General features: G+C 49.7%; 1 protein-coding gene across 2 annotated transcripts; it reads right to left on the bottom strand.

The window, feature by feature from the left end:
- Positions 1-262: 262 nt before the first annotated feature.
- Positions 263-19380, bottom strand: LOC133344135 (sterile alpha motif domain-containing protein 12-like). 2 transcript variants are annotated; one of them, XM_061554131.1, is made up of 7 exons: positions 19270-19380; positions 18913-19075; positions 18625-18693; positions 14706-14862; positions 6458-6699; positions 4997-5153; positions 263-4182 (listed from the first exon to the last, which is right to left on the bottom strand). In XM_061554131.1, exons 4-7 carry the CDS (start codon positions 14710-14712, stop codon positions 3998-4000), a joined length of 591 nt encoding a protein of 196 aa, XP_061410115.1. In that variant the 5' UTR covers positions 14713-14862; positions 18625-18693; positions 18913-19075; positions 19270-19380; the 3' UTR covers positions 263-3997. The 2 variants fall into 2 exon arrangements, with proteins under 2 accessions (XP_061410115.1, XP_061410114.1); XM_061554130.1 differs by lacking the exons at positions 18913-19075; positions 19270-19380 and having other exon boundaries at positions 18625-18879.
- Between the last annotated feature and the right edge of the window lie 930 nt (positions 19381-20310).

The following is a 20310-nucleotide window of genomic DNA, read 5'->3' as shown; positions in this document are numbered from 1 at the left end:
TGAAAAAGCATCTATTCACACGACTGTTACAATGGATCACCTGCATAAAAGTGTAAAAATTTGAGGATAAATTTTAAGTAAAGCCAATTATGACATAAAAATTTTATGTGGACATTTTAGTCCATGAGACTATGGGCCCACTGCAGCTTTAAGATTTTTCAACTGGCCTTTAATTTGCTCGGGTGAGAGGTCATCTCAATGAATAAAAATCTGCACATTTTTTACTCATCAGCAACCATCAGGCAAGATAGAACGATTCATCTCATTTCCAAACCGCGTCTATTCATGATCAGAGGTCGGTCGATCACATGGCATCAATCGCTGGCGGCCCAATTGCGGCCCGCTGTGAGATCGGAGTGAAATTGGTGTTCCCTGCAAGACCTAGAATCACTGGCTGCCCTCACGACAGCAACTAGCCAACTACCCCATCCACACTGCACGCACGCTGATCTTTGCGCCCCTCCCCTGTACAGAAATAGGCTTTTATAAAGGCCATGACACGCTCAGGTATTTACTCGCTAGAAATTGTCACCAACGATACATTCCCACCCATGCCGTCTTGGTACGGTATTTGCATAGAGCTGGGTGGGGGATGGTTGCCAAACTTCCTGAACCTATCTATGAGTATGAGCCACAAACCAAAATCTTCATATGGCCGAGGGTGATAAAGTCACGTGGGGTGGTTACGTGGGCCGGTTCACTCACGATGGTTGGCTGCGGAGTTTTGAATTGAGAAATCTGTGGGAGCCCCCCCTGGGAGTACTAATGTCTGGCTCCATTGGCAGAGGTGAGTGCAGATCATTCCTGTTTCAAATAAATGTACTGTATGATTAAATGGAAATACAATTTGCTATGTCTCTTTGAAGTCCGTGGGAGGCCCACTTTGTTCATGAGCCACGGTTTGTTCACCCCTGGCATAGATTTCTGTCTAGCCATTGAAAACATCGTGTGTCTGATGAACAACTATTGGTCTACATACAACCCTGGGTAGTCACGTGACATGTTTCAGTGATCTGAATAGAAGTTGTCATCAGATTTGACCACGAGCGGGCAAGCAGCTATTTTTTCTATTTTACAAGGTAATACTCTTTTTCAGAAGTGACCTGGCCACAAATGATAGCTCAACGAAGTGGCTTATTAGGTAGAAATGTATAGCAGCCAAATACTCTTAAACACATGTTGATTCTAAATGTGGAAGGAAAAACCAGAGGACCCGGAGAAAAATCCACGCAACCACGGGGAGAACATGCAAACCTGATCGAACCCACGACCTCCAGCATACCAGGCAAAGCAGTTAACATCTCGCCACGGCAGCTGTCATTTCTATCCAGATTTGTTCTGCTAAATGTAACACGGGTCAGATTGCGTGAGTGTGATGCCAATGTGTGTTGTACACCCTCCACACAACAAAGACGAATATATCGTAAGTTGTTATTTAAACAAACTTGGGAATTCGTATTGCATTGGCACACTTGCACATTAACAAGCAATCGACTGTTTTTAAATGTAATCGTTACACGTGGATTCCTCTTCGACACAGCAGTGTGCCAAAGCAATAAAAATGTGTTCACTTGACAACTTTATTCATGCCACTTTGTTGGGTGGAGGGGGGTGTACGACACACATTGGTATTGTACCGACGCGATCAAACCCACAAAAATAAATCGGTTACGAATCATCGTGCATCTAAATGTATTTACAGCAACCGCTTCCAACAACGATTCGGTGAACATTTCCCTCGTCTACATAAGTTCCTTTACAAGTTCACGAATACAAAGTTATCCTTAAACATGGACAGCGATACAACGGATCAACAATCATCATTGCAGTGGGTACACGCCGCCTACAAAGTACAAAACGCTGCCAAATAAAATGCATTGCATTGTTTTACTGCAGCCGGCAACGTCGATCACGCTTGTCGATGCCGTACATACACCGCAAGAATGAATGAACCAGACTGAGCATCTAGTCACCTACTCTCACTTTTCACTTGTATCAACAACAAAGTCAAGCACCATGGGGGGGGGTTACAAGCCCCCATCTGCTGGTAGAAACAGCCCAACAGCAGCTGCATACACATATACAGACCTCTTGTCCATCCACCATTGGAAGAAGGCCTTCCCACGCCGTGCGGCACGTAGGCTTTATTTTAAGTGATTATAATTCACGAAGCTGGTCCGTGCCAGTTGGTGAAGACGTTGGGGCATAGTATTGTACAACAATGGGATTCTCTGCATTTCCCTCCGAAAACCCACAGTGTCGTCTCACAAACAGCAGCTGCGCATAGGCAAAATTTGTTCGTTCATTTCAAATTCATACTGACAGCTTTGGATATATGCAAATGATGAGCTGAAAACCTTACAGATTCCTGCTGCACAGTTATCACGTTGGTACTATATTGGTCCACCGGGTGCATTTCAGATTGCACCGCATGTCCGGCATGACGTCCGACGTTTCACTACGTGCTGGAAGCTTCTTCAGAACATGAAGAAATGGGAAGTGCTGAGGGTACAGGTTAAGACTCTTGAGGAGCTGAATTCAGTTCCTGAAAAAGCTTCCAGCACGTGCAGTGAAACGGAGGACATCACGTGAAACGACACTTCGCACAGCCTGAAAACACATTGGAGGACCTACAAGACACGTACCACACACCACCTTTTACCACCGCCTCTCACTTTTTGCATCTCGAGATAAAACGGGAGAAAAAACACGTGAGCATTTACTTTTGCGCGTTAACAAACAAAAACGCGGAGCACCACGCCGGCCACCAACGTTTTTGTTCATCTTCCACATTTTGTTCCAATACATTTTTGTCCTTAGCTTTCAGCTCGCCATGCCGGACCCTACTTATCCCGTCAGAGCTTGTCATTTGCAGAGCATCGTGGGCGGCTGTGCCTCTCGTCCACTCGCTCCCTTGTGTCCAGGGTCTATCTGGGTTAGCAATTTAGAAAAATATTTCCACGCCCCGCACACCACGTCCATCATGCCTCCCCGTGATGGTTGTGGCTAACAGTCACACGTGACCCACTTCCAACCTCCGATTAGCACGGTTGGCTACGTAGAGTGTGAAAGAAGTTCAACATACATACATACTCCAGTCTACCAGTGACCCCCAAATATATTCGGTGAGAAATTAAGTCCCCTCCTCCCTCCCCTACCCAAATCACCCTCGATGCTGTTAGCTGGAGAATCAAGGCCAAGGCAGGAGCGTAGATAGCGAGTGTGCAGGCAGTGCAATTGCACCACGGCCCATAGGCCAGACGAGCCCAGGCACTGAACTATGAAGAGGGGGTACATTCCTTGCACGAGGGCCAATCTCAACCACGCTACGAAACTGGGTCCTCCGAGCCCAAAATTTTAGGCAATTCAATGGCCACCAGCCAGCAAAACTTTTGCCGACAGAGCCACCTATGAATATTCATAATATTGTCTTAACAAAGAAAACCTCACTGCGTTTCAAGACTCCTTGTCCAGGAGGGTTCTGTCATTGGGATGATGCTTGGCCAATTCCACATAAAGGACGGTTTTGCTCTGTGTGGAAAGAAACCCGGGTAACCAGAGAAGGCCTATCATGCACAAGAGGTGATAATGCTCGCTCATAGGTCTGCACAGATGGGTTTAGGAACCCACTGCGCTTTCCACCTAGCCGGCGAGTGAGAGTTTTGTAAATCTGCATGCAATCCACCAACCCTCGTCTCCAAAACGCAGGCATGAGTCTCGGCAGTTCCGTCCTGCACGTCACACGCCCTTGAGAGCCCAATTGGCAAGTCCCCTTCCCCACAGTGAGTGAGAGGTAGGGGGTGGGGTGGGGTGTAGGGTCCCTGTAAGGCAAGTCCCCTTCCCCACAGTGAGTGAGAGGTAGGGGGTGGGGTGGGGTGTAGGGTCCCTGTAAGGCAAGTCCCCTTCCCCACAGTGAGTGAGAGGTAGGGGGTGGGGTGGGGTGGAGGGTCCCTGTAAGATTTTTTGCCTCCAGAGTCGGGGAGGGAGGGGCGCAGGGTCAGCTGCTGGAGTTCGGAGTGGGAGTCACAGGTTGCGGGAGCGGGCGCCGCAGGGACTGCTGCAGGTAGCGCATGTCGTCCTTGAGGCGCAGGCGCAGCACGTGGTGCAGCAGCTGCTGCCGCTGCTCCTCCACGAGGCCTATCCTCTCCAGCTTGCGCTCCGTCAGCTGCAGCAGCACCACACCTGCCCTCGGCACAGACAAAGGGGACCGGCTATGGCTGAGTGGGGGGCACACCTCCGTGGCCAAGAGAGGTCCGTTTGATTGACTCGTGATAATCGCCAGTGTCAGATTCGAGCACCTGCTTGGTGAAAACCTCCTCCCCGCGCTGCTCCGAGCAGGATAGTACCGTGTAGACAAGACAGGCGCTGCGTAGACACCCAATCACAGCAATTTACAATCACGTTCATAAAAAAAAGTTAAAGGTACATCGCGGTAATTAGACTGAAACTCGGGCTTTATTTCAGCCCCTTGAGGGAAGCAGATCTGGTACAATGATGACCACAGCCCAAGACTGAATTATTGCCCATGCTACTGTTAGTGGAAGGACCTTCGCTGGAGGGAGTTCAAGAGAACCTCTCCAGAGGCTATTTGGCGAACTCATTCACACTGGCCAGACCCCTTGAAAGAAGAGGTGGGAGGACCGCACTTAACCCTCCCCATCACCAACCAAAGAGCAGCATGGTCAACAAAACTGTTGTGAGCAACGCTGCGGTAAAGTTGCACGAACCTCACAATAATAATATCCAGGGGCCTACCTTGGCTCCTCCCACCTTGGAATTGATCTTACTTGATACAGCTATCATGCTGTGACGGTTCCACCTGAAGACGGAAGCTTGTGTTGCCTCCGAAACGTCGTGATTTTTATTTTATTTTTATTTTACTTAGAAAAAAAAAATTACCTACGTGACTTTACCGGAAAAAAAAACTAAGAATATCCACGATTCAACTTTCAGAGCTGAGGGAGGGAGGGAGTTTCCAGGGACAGCCGAGACGTACCCGTCACGTCGTGCATCTTGAAGCGCTCGGCGTAGATCTTGTGCGTGCGTGGGTACAACTTGGCGAGCCACTGGCACACGTCCTGCACCGACCACTGGGCCACGGAACGCGCCCTCCTGCCCGCTTGAGTCGCCGCACCCTGGGTGGCATTGGACTCCTGTGGGCGCATGGAGAGTGCCGCTGGGTGAGAACGCGTCGGGACGAAGGCGGCGTGGGAGACGCGGGATGCCGCCTCCGCACGAAGACCGGCAAGCCTGTAGGGCTACGTGAGGTCGGCAGGGGTTATGAAGATTGTTACCTCAGCTGGGCGGAACTGGATTCATGGAACAGATGCGTGGGTGAACTCGTGCTCTTCATCGGTAACCGGTTCAACCGGTAACCGCTTTCTCTTTTGAGAGTCAAGAGACCAGTAATCGATTCCAGCTGCCTTCGATTCTCAGTGAAAACTGCCCCACCGGGAGATGGAATCGACCCGGCGACCTCTAGGATTGCAGGTTACACCGCCACCACTGCGGCAGCTCCCTTCGGTTCTCAGTTGAAAGAGGTGGAACTGTGAGGTTTGTTGCAAGACATTTCTGTTTTGTGTGCAGCAGATAAGCATTATTTTTCTCTTTAGCTGTAGATTTCACGCAGTTAGCGGTTATACGTCAATGCGATTTTAAGAAACCTCGGGTGAACGCGCTGGCCACAGGACCACCTCGCACGATTGCCAATCCGGCCGTTTTAATTCGGGCTGCCCAATTTTAAATTTCAAATCCCTCTTAACCACATACGGAGTTTTGAAGCAAATCGCACCGCTTGTAAATATTGATGAATTTCTCTAGTTTTTTTTTACGCAGTTTGTGCGTTGATGATCAGTATGCGTTCAAATGCTTTAAAGGGTGGGAGACTGTCAATTAGATTGCTAATGTCAATTTTGCCACCTGCTGGCATTGATCAATCCCTCGGACTACGGCAAGTCAACCATGGTTCTTATGCACATTACCATTCCTAGCCACTATCACACCTCAGCGATTCAATGAATTATAACAATTTGGGTTTACGATTACATTCTGCAATTATTTTTTTAGTGGCCATATGTGTGTGTGTGTATGCATGTGTGTATTTATCTCATGGGGAGTGGCAGTGGAGTGGTTAATGCACTGCACTACAAACCCAGCAACTTGAGTTTGATTCCTGCTCACGACCGATAACAGTGGTGAATATTTTAACTGGTCCTGGGCCTCTCCGAGGTTGACTCAGCCTTAAATGAGTACCCGATATGGTGTTTAAACATTAGAACTGGGGAGACAAAGCCAGGCGGGCATGGTATTGGCCACCCACCCCCTTGTGTGCCATGCCGGCCTTCATAGGTAATAGCATTTGCCCAAAAAGTTTGTTAAAGGCTCGAAGGGGGATCTCTGTCTTTGTAACTTTCTCTCTGCGTCTATGTCCATACACGTATGTACACTCATCGCTCACGTTGCACGCTTGCTCCAGGCTGCTCTGCCCTTCCTTGGCGCCGTGAGGATGAGGAGGAGGAAGAGAGGGCGAGGGCTCCACGCTCCCCGCTCCCTTCTCATCGCCCCCCAGCTCCAGCCGCACGTCGTCAGGGCCCAGGGCTCCCGCCTGCTCGTCCCACCACTTTGCAGCCACCTCCTCGTCCTCCTCCTCGTCCTGACCAGCAGCCACCAGGGACCCAAACACCGGCTCCAGCTGGACTCCTGCCAGGGGAGGCCCAGCGTGAGATGAAGTTACAACTTCATAACTTGCAAAAAAAACACTCATTTACATAGATTCAGAGGCGTGGGAAGCCACAGACGAATCGGCAAGACGGGGATGGCCGCTGACGAGCTGGAAGTAAGCGGCGCAGAAGGATGTATCGCCTACAGATGCGAGGTGGGCAGAGCTCGGAGTGATGGCACAAGATGGTGACAAGGGCCACGGGATGGACCGAGTAACTTGGCCATGGGCCTGGCGGTCATGCGGCCTAGCAGTCGCGCATTTGCCGCTTGTTGCACAAGTCCACGGTTCGAAACCAGCGGCCGCCCTGATTATTACTGCGGGCGTATTTACTGGAGTAGTCCTACGTGCCGTCCGCTTCTCTCACTATTTCACTGTTGACGCTCAAAAAAATCCCCCTGACGTGTTGGGGCAGCGGGGGGGGGGGTGCCCCATTTCCCTTCTTTCTCTCCCATTTGTGTGGTTCCCTCGCGCCGTAATGGATGACTCCATTGTTATTTTTGTAACACCGGAAACTTTTCGGCTTGGTACGCCGGGCTTGCATTTTCTAGTTAAAAATAATCCCAACCCCCGACGTCGTTCGCAAGAGTAGGCCCATTGTGTGCTGGCGTCAGGGTCCAAACCTTGCCAGATAAAAAAAAATGTCAACAGCAAATTGCTCAACAATATGGAGTACAGTAAATGGCAATCATCGTCCTCCGCCTGCAAAAACTTGGCAGGACCCTCCTGAAAACAAGTCATGAGACTCAGCAAGGCTTTCCTGGGTTGGGCAACCATAATAATAATACGAATAACAGAAAAATCCAGGAAAAAACAGCAAAGTCTTCCATAAAAAGATGGGCCATTGCCCCAAACATCGCCCTTTAAATACTTGATATCTTTAAAGGTCAGTGTGTCACTGATGAATGTGTCGAGTTTTTTGTTGTTGTTATTTGTGCAAACATTTGGCGCTTAAGTGATCATTTCAGACGCCCCCTCCCCCTCCACCGCGCGCTCCAAATCTCCAATTTTCAAGCAATTCCCCACTCGTGCACCCGCGGCATCGCCTCGGCTCATTCCCACGCCCATCCGCTTCGCCGCTTCTCCGTGTTTACGCCCGCCGGGTCTCGTTCGCACCTTCCCCGATGTGCTCGGCGTTCGTCGTCAGATATTTGGTTCGTCAGTCACTTCGTTATTTCACACAAGACGCGTCGGCATCCCCAATTCAATTCTGCCACCACGTTTTACTGATGAGTCTTGAGTAATAAATGAAGCAATCAATAACATGGGAATGATACGCTGAATGACCAGGCAATCGGTTACTCATCGTAAGCAGCAGCAGCAGCAGCAGCAGCCATGATCAATCCACTGCTGGATGAAGGCCTCCCCAAGGCCGTTGCTGTCTCTCTGTAATCCCACCAATCACCCGCACACGTGAACCAACCAAGCCGAGCGGTGGCTCTGTTGCACGTGGCTGCCTGTAATCCAACACTGTGGAGACAGCAGCGAGGGGTTCGTGGATGACCCCACCAATGCTCTGAAACTCCCATCCCGTGGGCGTCGAGGAGGAGGCATCCATCGCCTGACCCGCCGGCTCAAAGGCGGTACAGTAATACGTACAAATCGCAATCTGTCTGTCCCATCTGTACAGGGATATAGTGTTGCCCCCTCGCACGAGTGGGTATTCTCCAGGTGCTCGGATTTCCTCCCACATGCATAAAGAAAACGTCTTAATATAAAACGCCAATGTTGCAAGACCCTACCTGGGAAAGTGATGTTATTAGAATTACGTCCAACATAAAAACATTTTAGAAAATGTGAAAACAATCCATTCTCACACGTGGGATTGCGAGCATGAGAATCCTGTGTTGGTTTGGTTGTGTTTTTTCTGAAACGGGCGATGGGGCCGATATCTGCATTGTCGCAAGTGTCAAGAGAAGTTCGCTTTGGCGAGGTTTCTATTCATCCAATTGCCCGGTCACGTCGTCGCCAATGTCAGACAGAGCTGGCTTCTTCCAACTCCCCTCGAGCCAGAGAAGATTGGCTTGAGGCGGTTGAGTGACCATACGGGCCACGACCACCACCACAACCTACGACCTTCAGCAACGCGTGTTCAGCGCCGGCCATCCAGCGCTTTTGAGGCGAGCGTTTGTGGATCGCGCAGAAAAGTATTAAAGTTCCCAAGCCACGCTTCAGATGCGAGGCGGATATAACATGTCGAGTGGGTTTGTGAACCCATCTGTGTAGACCTTTCAGTTATTTGCCCTCGTATACTGCCACGTGGGTTTTCTCCACGTGCAGTGCGCTTTGGTTTCCTCCCACATGCAGAGAAAATTCCATGCAATTATTTATTTACCGAGTTTCATGCCTTGTGTTCAACACCTTTAGAATGGCCGATTGATCGCTGAACAAAATACACGTAGTTGTGTGCCGTGCAAAGTGACTCGGTCGTCCCTTGACGAATTCCCCTCTCGGTGTCAACGGCGCCTCATCTGGTTTACATTCGGGATCTGCCCGTGTTCTTGTCTTCAGTGCAGGCAGGCAGGCATAGTGTGTCTCACACACAATGGCCGCGCAGCACCCTTAAGTACTGAACCGGTTAATTATTCTCACCCTCGTGGTGTTTTTCCTTAGCCCGGTGACAGCGGTGGCTACGCTGCTGCACGTGGCGCGTAGCCCAGCGTTGTGGAGGCAGCAGCGAGGGTTGGTAGATGGCCACGCAGATGTGGCTTTCCAGGATAAACCATCATCATCATCAGGTGTCAACTGCACATTTCGTAATTTGTCGTTTCCACTTTCCTCTGTCTTGTGCCAGTACGCTCAAGTAGAGCTCACATCTTTTTCTGGCACCAACCTCTTTTCTCGTCAAGCCATTCTCTGCTGGGTCTTCCTACCAGGATAAGTAAGTCATTATCATGAACAATGTTATCTAGTGTAAGTTACGTCAAAGGTTTCGTCGCTGTCAAGGGCTACGCACGCTTAACCCCAACTCTAACCCTCGCCCGGCGGGTGGCTCAAGGAAGCGCCGCGTACAGGTGGCGGTGGCCACACCGCCCACGCGCATCCTGTGCGATACTGGGGCACGGACGCCCGGACCCAGACTCTTTGCTGTGAATCATTCACATGGGCCGTGGAGCAGATGTGGCCTCGAGTTAACGGCACGCAGCGGTGCCACAGACCTAGCTGGCTGAAGTTCGCGTTGAGCATAAATGTCAAAAGTCAACGTTGAAACGCAGTAACTTTTTTATTTTCAAAAGCTCACCAGATTCCTCAATGACACTTTGGGGAAGCCTTAAAAGGAAAAAATAGACATGTTATATGTATGTTTTATATATATAATAATAATAATGGAGATGATGTTTTTGCCAATAGCTGTTTGTCACATCCACGGCCACTGCCAGAAACACGGTTTTGACGGATGTGTTGAGTTTCTATTTTACTGGACATCTGTGAAAATGAGCTTCATAGCTCATCGGACTCCTCCAGTATAAATAAATATTACGATGATTCTGAGTATTTTGTTGTTATTTGTGCTTGTGCGAACCAATGTCGCCGCAGTGGGCGCCGAGCAATTTAGTTTCAGCGTCTTCAAGACGATTCTGAGCCTTGAGCTGCGGGTTGAAGGGCCGCGCGCAGATGTTCATCCCCAGTTTTGATTCCCTCAAGGCAACGCAGACCGGAGCATTGTCATCGGATAAAATGCAACACCTTCCATTCCTCCACGTTGAGTCGAAAAATAATTCAGTCTTCTTGGTTCTTTCGGTAAAGTCACGTAGAAGGGAAATAATGAAATAGTGAAATAATAAAAGTAAAACATAATAAATTTCTCACGACATTTCGGCCATAACACAAGGAGCCGTCCTAGTGTCAAGACAGCGCTGTCTGAAAGACAGCACTGCAATGAACACTGCTAAGCTTGGCAGCGTATTTTAAGCTGGGTGGGAGAAGAGCGCCTTGACAAAGGAGTTTACATATCAACAGAAGAATTTAGCATTGAATAAGCTGTGTTAATGTGAGAGAATTAGCAGGATGTTAAAGTCAGAAATTATCATGTAACTGGAAGATTAGCATGATGTTAATGTGAGGCATTAGCATGGAACTGGTCACGGAAGTGGCTATGTTAAAGTCAGAGTTTACATAAATCGATAAATGCTTCAGTCTCTCTACGGCACCCTTTTTGCCAGTATCGAGACGATATGGCAATCGGTTTCGAGGGCAATGCACACATTACACTGGTCAACACAAAAAAAAAATTCTGGCCTGGACTTTTGCAGCTGTTTTAGACTAATTTCAGGGTGCTGATTCCAAATCTGATCTCAGATTTGCTCTATCACATCTCATTTTATGCTATCGGAATACCCCATTTTCATTGATTTTACCCAAAATTAACCCAACTCGTAGCTTTGGCCACGAGGGGGGGGCGAGGCACCCCCTGCCCCCACGCTCATTACGCTACTGCCCCCCCCCACCCTTTATCAGCACGGTGAATTACAACGAAACATCCGAGTTGAGATACGATCGCCTACAAATAGTAGGCAGGTTATTTTAGTGCGGGGTGCTGGTAAGTCCCTACCGATATCTCTGTGGCACACTGCAGGTTGGTTCAGGATGAGTCTCCACCTCCTCAGTAATTACCAGGTCAATGCATTCTGTAACATTTTTCAACATTGAAGAGAGTCATCCCTTGACCACACCCAGGCACAGATCAGCCTCCCATTGTTTATGTACGAGATGTAAATTCCTCCGTTACAGCCGTGAACATGTCTTGAACTGAAAATGTAAAAGAAACTATGTTAAATAGTGTAGGAGCCAGAGGACATCTCTGTCACCCATCCAAAGGTAAAACGTAAGTGGCTCTGACTCCCAACCACGCAGCTTTATCCTGGCCTATCAAACCACCATGAATGTCCTTAACTTAATGGTAATGATCAGAGGGCCAGGGACCCTGAAAACACAAAGAATAACCCAAAGCCATGGTATCCATAGGCCTTGACCACGTGCATACAGCAGAGATGTTAGTCCGACTGAAATTCGACACAGCTCTGCTATAGTAGACGGACAGAGAAAATAAAATCTGTACAGGACTTCCCTACCCTGATACCACATTGGGGCTCTGTAAGCTTCTCAGCATACTTATCAGGGCGATGTTGAATAATTATTGCCAGGATCTTTCCCAGCACACAGAGAGATATGTCCTCGGTAGTTGCAGTATTTGGCTCCTATAAATGTCCACGTGATAAGCCACTTCGTTGAGCTATCATTTGTGACCGGGTAGCTTCTGAAAAAGAGTTACATAGCTCAGTGGGCCTTACTTGCTGAAATAAAAAATAGTTTAGTTTTTAGATGAGTTGTTGCAGTGGTTCCACTTCTTGAAAAGGGGGATCCCCAACCCCACCACGCATTCTACCAATGCAGCCACTTACAGGGAATTGGGGAACTTCCTCCATGTTTTGACACCCCGCAGACCAAGCAGGGAGGTGAAGCCTACTTTGCCCCGTGATGTTAGGGGCCGTCCATAAATGACGTCACGCGATTTTGTACGATTTTTGAACCCCCCCTTGTCACACGGCGTCACAAAAAGTCAGACCCCCCCTCAAATATGACATCACAAAGCTCTGCCCCCCCCCCCCAAACCATTTTTTGTTTTGAAAAGAAAACATGCTTCAAATCGCTTTAAACTGTTGTCATGGTAGTGTGCATTTAAAGTGGCGTGCACTCTAATGTTGAAGGAGTGTTATTATAACAATTAGTGTTGTTATAACAATTCTATATTTATTTAAAGTTGCACATTTTGATGTGACGTCATATTTCTCAACCCCCCCCCCCTCGTCACACATCGTCACAAATGTCTGACCCCCCCCCCCCCAGGTGAGTGACGTCATTTATGGACGGCCCCTTATCTGTGTTGGATGTTTCTACCCTTTTCCAAAAACCTTTAGATGCTCTGCAACGGTGCAAAAAAGTTCGGTTCGCCATTTCGTTTCCTTTCACGGTGGCAACTGCTGTGACGCTGCAAGTGGCTTTATTGATGGAAAACCCTCAAGTCCAACTTGTGATCATCACAGGATGCCGAGGCGTTTCCCTTCTCCTCAGAGACCCGCAACAACCACTCAATCCTTGCAGTGCAGGATGGCTCTCTGAACTCACACACACACACGTGTACACACTCACATACAGACACGTACACTAAGGGTTGTATGCACATACCAACCCACGCACTAACACACACACAAAGACAAAGATCCACCGTATAGCCTTAACAGACTGTTGGGGCAAGTGCTGTTAGCGAGTACCTATGAAGGCCACACAGCCACCATATACACAACTACCGTATGCACATGTACTCTGTGTGTGAACAAACAGACGTGTACACACTCACAAAGACACAGACTGTTGGGGCAAGCGTTGTTAGCGAGCAGCACCTATGAAGGCCGGCACGGCACACGAGGGGTTGGGTGGCCAGCACCACCGCCTGCCGCCTTTGTCTCCCTCGTGGCGATGTTTACACACCGCAACCAGGTACTCATTGTAGGATGAGTCGACCCTTTGGGAGGCACCCCAGGACCGCTTCAGATAATCATCACTGGTATTCTTGGTGACCGTGTGCCGGAATCAAACTCGGGTCGCCAGGTTAGTAGCGCAGCGTGCTAACCGCTACCCTATCGCTCCCCACTCTTGTGCGCACACACACACTCACCAACACGTAAAGACTTACACTAAGGATGTACGTGCATACCTAATACAAAGATCACCCGTATAGCCTGAGCAGACTGTTGGGGCAAGGTCTGTTAGCGAGTGTCTATGAAGGCCGCCACGGCACACGCGGGGGGTGGGTGGCCAGCACGACCCCCGGCCGCCTTTGTCTCCCGACAAGCGAAAAAAAACCCACAAGCACACACGTAAGCACACGTACCTTCACACAACCCCGGAGCTTCTGCGCGACACACACGCCACTGCTGAGCTGCTCCTGTGCCAGGATAGGTTCCCCGTGCTCCGCCACGCTCCACTTGCTCTAAATCTGCTTTCTGGGGCGTGAACGTTCACCGACCACGACTTCCCGCTGTGCGCGAGCATTTCCTCGTGCGCACGTGCACACATGCGTAAGTGCGTAAGTGGGTGCGCTTGCAGAATCGGTGCTGGGTCGCCCCTATAGATCGACTCGGCCTTAAATGAGTACCCTCGTGCGGTGCGTAACTGTAAACATCGACACTGGGGAGACATGCAGCCGGGCGTGATGCTGTTTACTTCATTGATTGATTCTTCCGCCCATGTTGTTGACTGCTTCATCCCATGCACACTGTTCAAGCACCACCACACTGCAGATCACAACAATACACTCGCTTGCTCACTCACGCATACACACGCACCACACCCACTCATCATCCACCCTTTCATACACTCCCGCACCCATCCATTGTGTCACACACTCGCCCCACTCGTTCACCACACCTCAAGTCACAACAACACACCTCCGATTCGCACGGTTGGCTAAGTACGGTGCGAAAGAAATTCTACGTACATATACACTCGTTCACTCATCCATTCACACACTCGCCCACTCACTCGCTACCTCGCTTCTCTTTCTAACCACCCCCAAACTCTTTAGTGATAACCTCGCTCAATTCAACGAGCGTGATACACTCGTATCTATTACAAAGTTCATAACGCCGCTTGTAACTGACCCCTTCATGATTTGGGCCCTTTAGAACTGGGCTGAGCAACTGTGTAACAACGATAATCCACATCGCCTTTACAGATTGTTGGGGCAAGCGCTGTGAGTAAGCAGGCACGCCAGGCCTCCCCTTTGCCTCCCCAATTGCAGTGTTGACATAGCGGGTCACTCATTTGGAGTCGCCGGGACCGGTTCGGCTCATTGCCACCGGCGTTGGTCGTGAGTGGGGGGGGGACTCCCAACTCTGCCCGCGGGGCTGTCAGCGTCGTGCGCGCTCACCAAGAACTCCACCGCCCCCCCCCCCACACACACACTCCGCGACTTTGCGCTCCTCACCTTGCATGGCGCTCCCGGCTCCGTACTTTGCTCATCCCCGCGTTACCCGGAGCCCATGGAGGACGAGGAGGAGAGGAGGAGGTGACGGAGCGAGGAGGGAGCGAGGGAGGGTCTCCTCTTGAAGTTGCCCAGGAGCGCAAGGCAGCAGAGAGTTTGGCTGGAGGGGAGGGAGAGACGGGTCAATGAACAGAACAAACAGCGACTCACAACACCCTCCAATCACTCACGGTAATTGACATACAAAGACAAACATCCCCCGTGTAGCCTTAAATACTTTTGGGGCAAGTGCTCTTAGCCAGCAGGCACCTATCAAGGCCGGCACAGCACACGAGGGGCTGGGTAGCCAGCGCCACACACGGTCGCCTTTGTCTCCCTAGCGGCGATGGTTACACGCCGCACCAGCTACTCAAATATTTGAGGCTGAGTCGACGTAGGGGAGGGCCAGGGTCGTCACTGTGGTTCGTGGCCGTGAGCGGGAATCGAACTCGGTTCGCCGGTTCGTACCGCAGCGTGCTAACCGCTACACTACCGCTCCCCACTATTTGAATAACGCACAAACGCACACGCACTGCAACACAAAACGTGGACACTTTTTTTGTCAGTCCACTGCTGGATGAGGTCCTCCCCACACCGTGCCGGCCGGGTGGAGGGGGGGGGTGGCTTGACCATACTTCACCACGCTGGTCAACACAGCTTTGTGAAGGCGGGTCGGAGCACATTCCAGGAGGTTTGCGGGGCAAAGTCCAGCGCAATGGATTCTGCTGACAACGCAGCCCCCGAGCAGCCTATAACAACTGTTAGGCATGGTAGTGATCACCAATCCAAGCACTGTTACCCAGGCTTCATACCACCCCTGTTCGGCTGCGGACATAATCCGATCTCGGGCGCTCTTTCCGAATGAATGAATGAATCAGTTACGCGCGTAGCAACAACCATAACAAGACGCGTGTATGAATCACACGCCTTTTCAACACACACAGCAAGGGGTCGTATCATCTAAGTCACGGCTCGGCTCTGGCTCGGGCATATGGAAATTATCCCGAGCCATGGCCGGGACCATGGCTCGCTCAGAGCCGACTCGAGCTAAGCCTGGCTCAGAGCCGGTTCGAGTTAAATGCGGCTCATAGTCGGTTCGAGTTAAGCCTGGCTCAGAAGTGGCTTACTTGAGCCATAGCCGAGCATGGCTATAAGAATATGGGCCTGAGACCCACACACAAATATGGCACATTAAACGCACGCAACACAACAAAACGCTCATACAGTGAAGAACACATGGGAAATGCACCATAACACACGGAGAGACTAACGCGCGGAGCAGGCGAGAACATAAACACACAGAGAGCGCTCTGAAGCAGACTTCACAACACACAGTGACATCGTGAATGCGTAACAAAAAGCAGACACAATAAACACAAACTCACACGGTACACAGTAACACACACACGGTACACAGTAACACACACGCTCAACACGTACACACGGAACACACACAGGTCACTGAATACACCAAACCTGTCAACCCGCTTATCAGTGCCCCTACCTTGTTACAGACCAACTCAGACCTTATTGGTCACCCCGTGACCCTTAGAAATCTCAACGTTCATCCTACAAAGTCCCATCACAAGGGAGAAACACAAACAAATGGAAAAAATTTTTTGCCGGTATTGAAACGGCTGTAACGCCGTATGGACCTGAAAACTCAATTTCCCTGCACAAGAATACGGGGTAAACCGTGTGGGTTGACCGCTATGATACACACACACACATGGCAAAACACACCATGACACTGGGACACCGTATAACACCAAAGCACACTTTAATGAGTAATTACACACACACACTGAAATACACTGCAACAAACTCACCTGTAACACTAAAACGAACACACTCACTACAACACACACCAAAGCACCGTCAGTGAAACACACTATCAACAACAGCAGCCACGGCGCCCGTGCCAGACTAGGTGCACCTCGAGGCTATCGCGTGACGTGTCGAAGGTTCTCTGACGGCTCACGGGACTGACTCGGCTAACACACACCCACATTGTAACAACACTTTAACAAGACCACAATAAACACTAAACACACACTATAACACAAAGATCCCCCGTGTAGCTTGCGCAGACTGTTGGGGCAAGTGCTGTTAGCGAGCAGCACCTATGAAGGCCGACACGGCGCACGAGGGCGTGGGTGGCCGGCACCACGCCCGGCCGCCTTTGTCTCCCCAGTGGCGATGTTTACTACACACCGCACCAGGTACTCATTTGAGGCTGAGTCGACCTAGGAGAGTCTCAGGACCGGTTCAGATAATCGTCACTAACCACGACACTGCCGCTAACACGCACACAAAGACACAAAGATCCAACGTAATAAATCCATCAAATTGTTTGGGGTAAGTGCTGTTGGCGAGAAACCTTCTGTACCACACACGGCTCACTAGAACAACACACTCACTTCACTGGCATCTAAAACCATAACAACTCACCCGGCACCCCCAACACCCCCTCGGCTCCACGCCAGAGTCTCTTGTCTCGAGGCGCTACGCGTCAACGTGATGTGACACGCGCGCGCGTGTGTGTGTGTACACGGCCAACACCAAGTGACGATCATTTGAACCGGTCCTGGGCCTCCCCTAGGTCGACTCAGCCTCAAATGTGTAGTAAACATCGTCACTAGAGAGACAAAGGCGGCCGGGCGTGGTGCTGGCTACCGAACCCCCTCGTGTGCCGTGCCGGCCTTCATAGGTGCTGCTCGCTCACAGCACTTGCCCCAACAGTCTGTCGAGGCTATTGGTGTGGGACCTTTGTCTGTGTGTGTGTACATGATAAGCGTGCACCATCACACGGCGTGACGCGGCCCTCTCGATCCCTACATTTGCTTCACCGCATCACCGTGGTCAATCCACTGCTGGATGAATGCCTGCTTCCTCCCCCGAGCCGTCCGTCACCATCTCTCACGGTCCACTGGGACGAGAAGGATCCGTCAGGCCGCTGGCCTGTGTCCCATCCCTTGGCTCACATTGCCTCATTTCGTCTTCACCGATCGACCCATTTATTCACTTATTCATTTATTCACTTCTCCATTTATTCACTTGTTCATTTATTCACTTCTTATTAATAGATTTCTTCATTTATTCACTTCTTAATCGTTCACTTTTTATTTATTGACTTTTCATTTATTCACTTCTCCATTTATTCACTTCTTATTCATTCATTTTTCATTTATTCACCTCGTTTATTCACTTATTAACTTCTTCATCTATTCACTTCTCATTAGTGTCCTGGCTGCCCCCAACCGTTAGGCTGATGTTGTTTTGAACCTTTTGTCTCCTCTAGCCCGCCGTGTTAAACTCTTTCACCCTTCAGCAGGACAGCGGCAGCAACAACCATCTGAAACAAAAACCGAAACCCGCCATTCGCTGCCCCGACCACGCACCTCCACCGAGTGTGTCACATTCGCCGTGGCTATTATCCACCGATAAACCCGCAGAATTGGTACGCGGTCGTCGGTAACACCGCGCGCGCGTGTGTGTGTGTGGCCTTAAAATAATAATATATACTGTGATAGCGCGACGTTTCGAGCAACGGACACAAAACAAGAGAGACGAGAGTGGGTGATGATACGAGCAATTTGTTTACACTGTTGGAGTCCCGATGAGAATAACATTTTAAAATAAAAAAAATACCTCCCAATGATCAGTTGTTTTTTTAACTCGAAAATGAGCAGGTAACCGAATAGCAGCATCTCTCGACTAGCAAGCCCTTCAGTAAACAAAACGAGTGACTGGGTAAGCTCCACTGGCTCGGGACAGTCAGTGTACCCTGAGCACAACGCCGCCGTCACCCGTGAGAGATTTATGATGGGGTTTAGGGTGATGGGGAGGTGATATAAGATGGACAAGGCAGCTTCTGTCTTACCTGATCAGCTCAGCCGGAGCCTCATTAGCCACTGAGACGTCGCTTTGAATGGAGTCTGCGTCGCTGATTCTGCGCAGGAAGCCCGCGAGATAGTATCCGAACATTTGACCAATTCCACTAAATCTGTATTAAAACATCGACAAACATCTAATAAAATCCACGCGCCCTCATCCAGCAATGAAAGGTTGTTACTTGTGTGTGTGTGTGTGTGTACAGTACTCGTCCGTGTACGCTACTGTGTCCCTGCGTACTGGAACTACTTTCCACGAACGCGCCCACAGACCTCACCTGGCGCAAGCTTCTTCCGGCACACCTGTGAGTGAAGAGGCGCGCATGGTCGCGCCCTCCCCGCTGTTCGTCGTGTCAAGCGGGCCCGGGTTTGCTGAGCATCGATGGCAGCCGTGCGAAAGAGGAAGATTGGTATGACGCAATGAGACGAGGTGTTGTTAACCTTTGTGGCAACAAAACAAGTGTTAAAGGTGTCACACCTGTTAACACCTTATCAGTGTCCTATACCTTATTGTAGGCCAGCTCAGACATTGTTGGTTAACCCGTGACCCTTATACATCTCAACGTTCACCCTACAAAAGTCCCATCAGAAGGGAGAAACACAGACACATAGAGAATCACCACGAGTACACTCACCACTAGTAAACTCACCACCAGTACACTGACCACCAGTACACTCACTACTACACTCACCACTAGTACACCCATAAATACACTCACCACCAATACACTCACCACCACTACACTCACCACTAGTACACTCACCACTACATTCACCACTAACATACCTATCAACCCCTTATCAGTGCCCTCCCATAGGGGCCGTCCATAAATGACGTCACGCGATTTTGGACGATTTTTGACACCCCCATCGTCACACGGCGTCACAAAAAGTCAGACCCCCACTCAAATATGACGTCACAAGGCTGCCCCCCCCCCCCCAAAATAAAGAAAACATGCTTCAAATCGATTTAAAATATTGTCATTGTAGTGCGTATTTAATGTGGCGCTACACTCTGATGTTGTAGGAAAAAACATTTATTAAAAAGTCTATTTAATTAAGTAGAACGTGTTGTCTATATGTATTTAAAGTTGCGCATGTTGATGACATTTCTCAAACCCCCCCCCCCCCCCTCGTCACACATCGTCACAAATGTCTGAACCCCCCCCCCCCCCAGGTGCGTGACGTCATTTATGGACGGCCCTTTATTACAGACCGATTCAGACCCTATTGGTTACCCGGGACCCTTGTATATCTCAACGTTCATCCTCCAAAAGTCACCATCCCGAGGGAGAAACACAAACAGCAGCATTGACTCAAGCGAGACGGACTCTGCTGCAATTTAGTGGCCTAAAATAGAATGTTTCGATCCGGATGATCGCTGCAAAGTATGATCTGTGTTTTGATTTAGTGTGCTGATCTTAAAGGTGCATTGAAAAATGTTGATACTCCGACTGATGCTCCTGCTGTTGTGGAGTGACTCATGCAGCCAGCTATGGCTGCAGAGTTTGGTAGTACATGTTGTTCACGTCGTTTATTGTGAAAATTCGGTCACAGTTCCTATGATCACTGTTTCATTGCTTTTATGGTTTTATTTTGGTGATTTTCGAAAAGTTTTTTGGTTTGGCCATGTTTGTTTGTTGTAGTACAAAGATTAGACTGATGGCCTTAATCTA

The sequence above is a fragment of the Lethenteron reissneri genome, chromosome 19 (assembly GCF_015708825.2).
Source record: "Lethenteron reissneri isolate LAM-NWPU_2019-01 chromosome 19, ASM1570882v1, whole genome shotgun sequence".
Classification (NCBI taxonomy): domain Eukaryota; kingdom Metazoa; phylum Chordata; class Hyperoartia; order Petromyzontiformes; family Petromyzontidae; genus Lethenteron; species Lethenteron reissneri.
The sequence above is the reverse complement of the archived record's forward strand: the minus strand, read 5'-3'. Positions and strand labels throughout refer to the sequence as shown.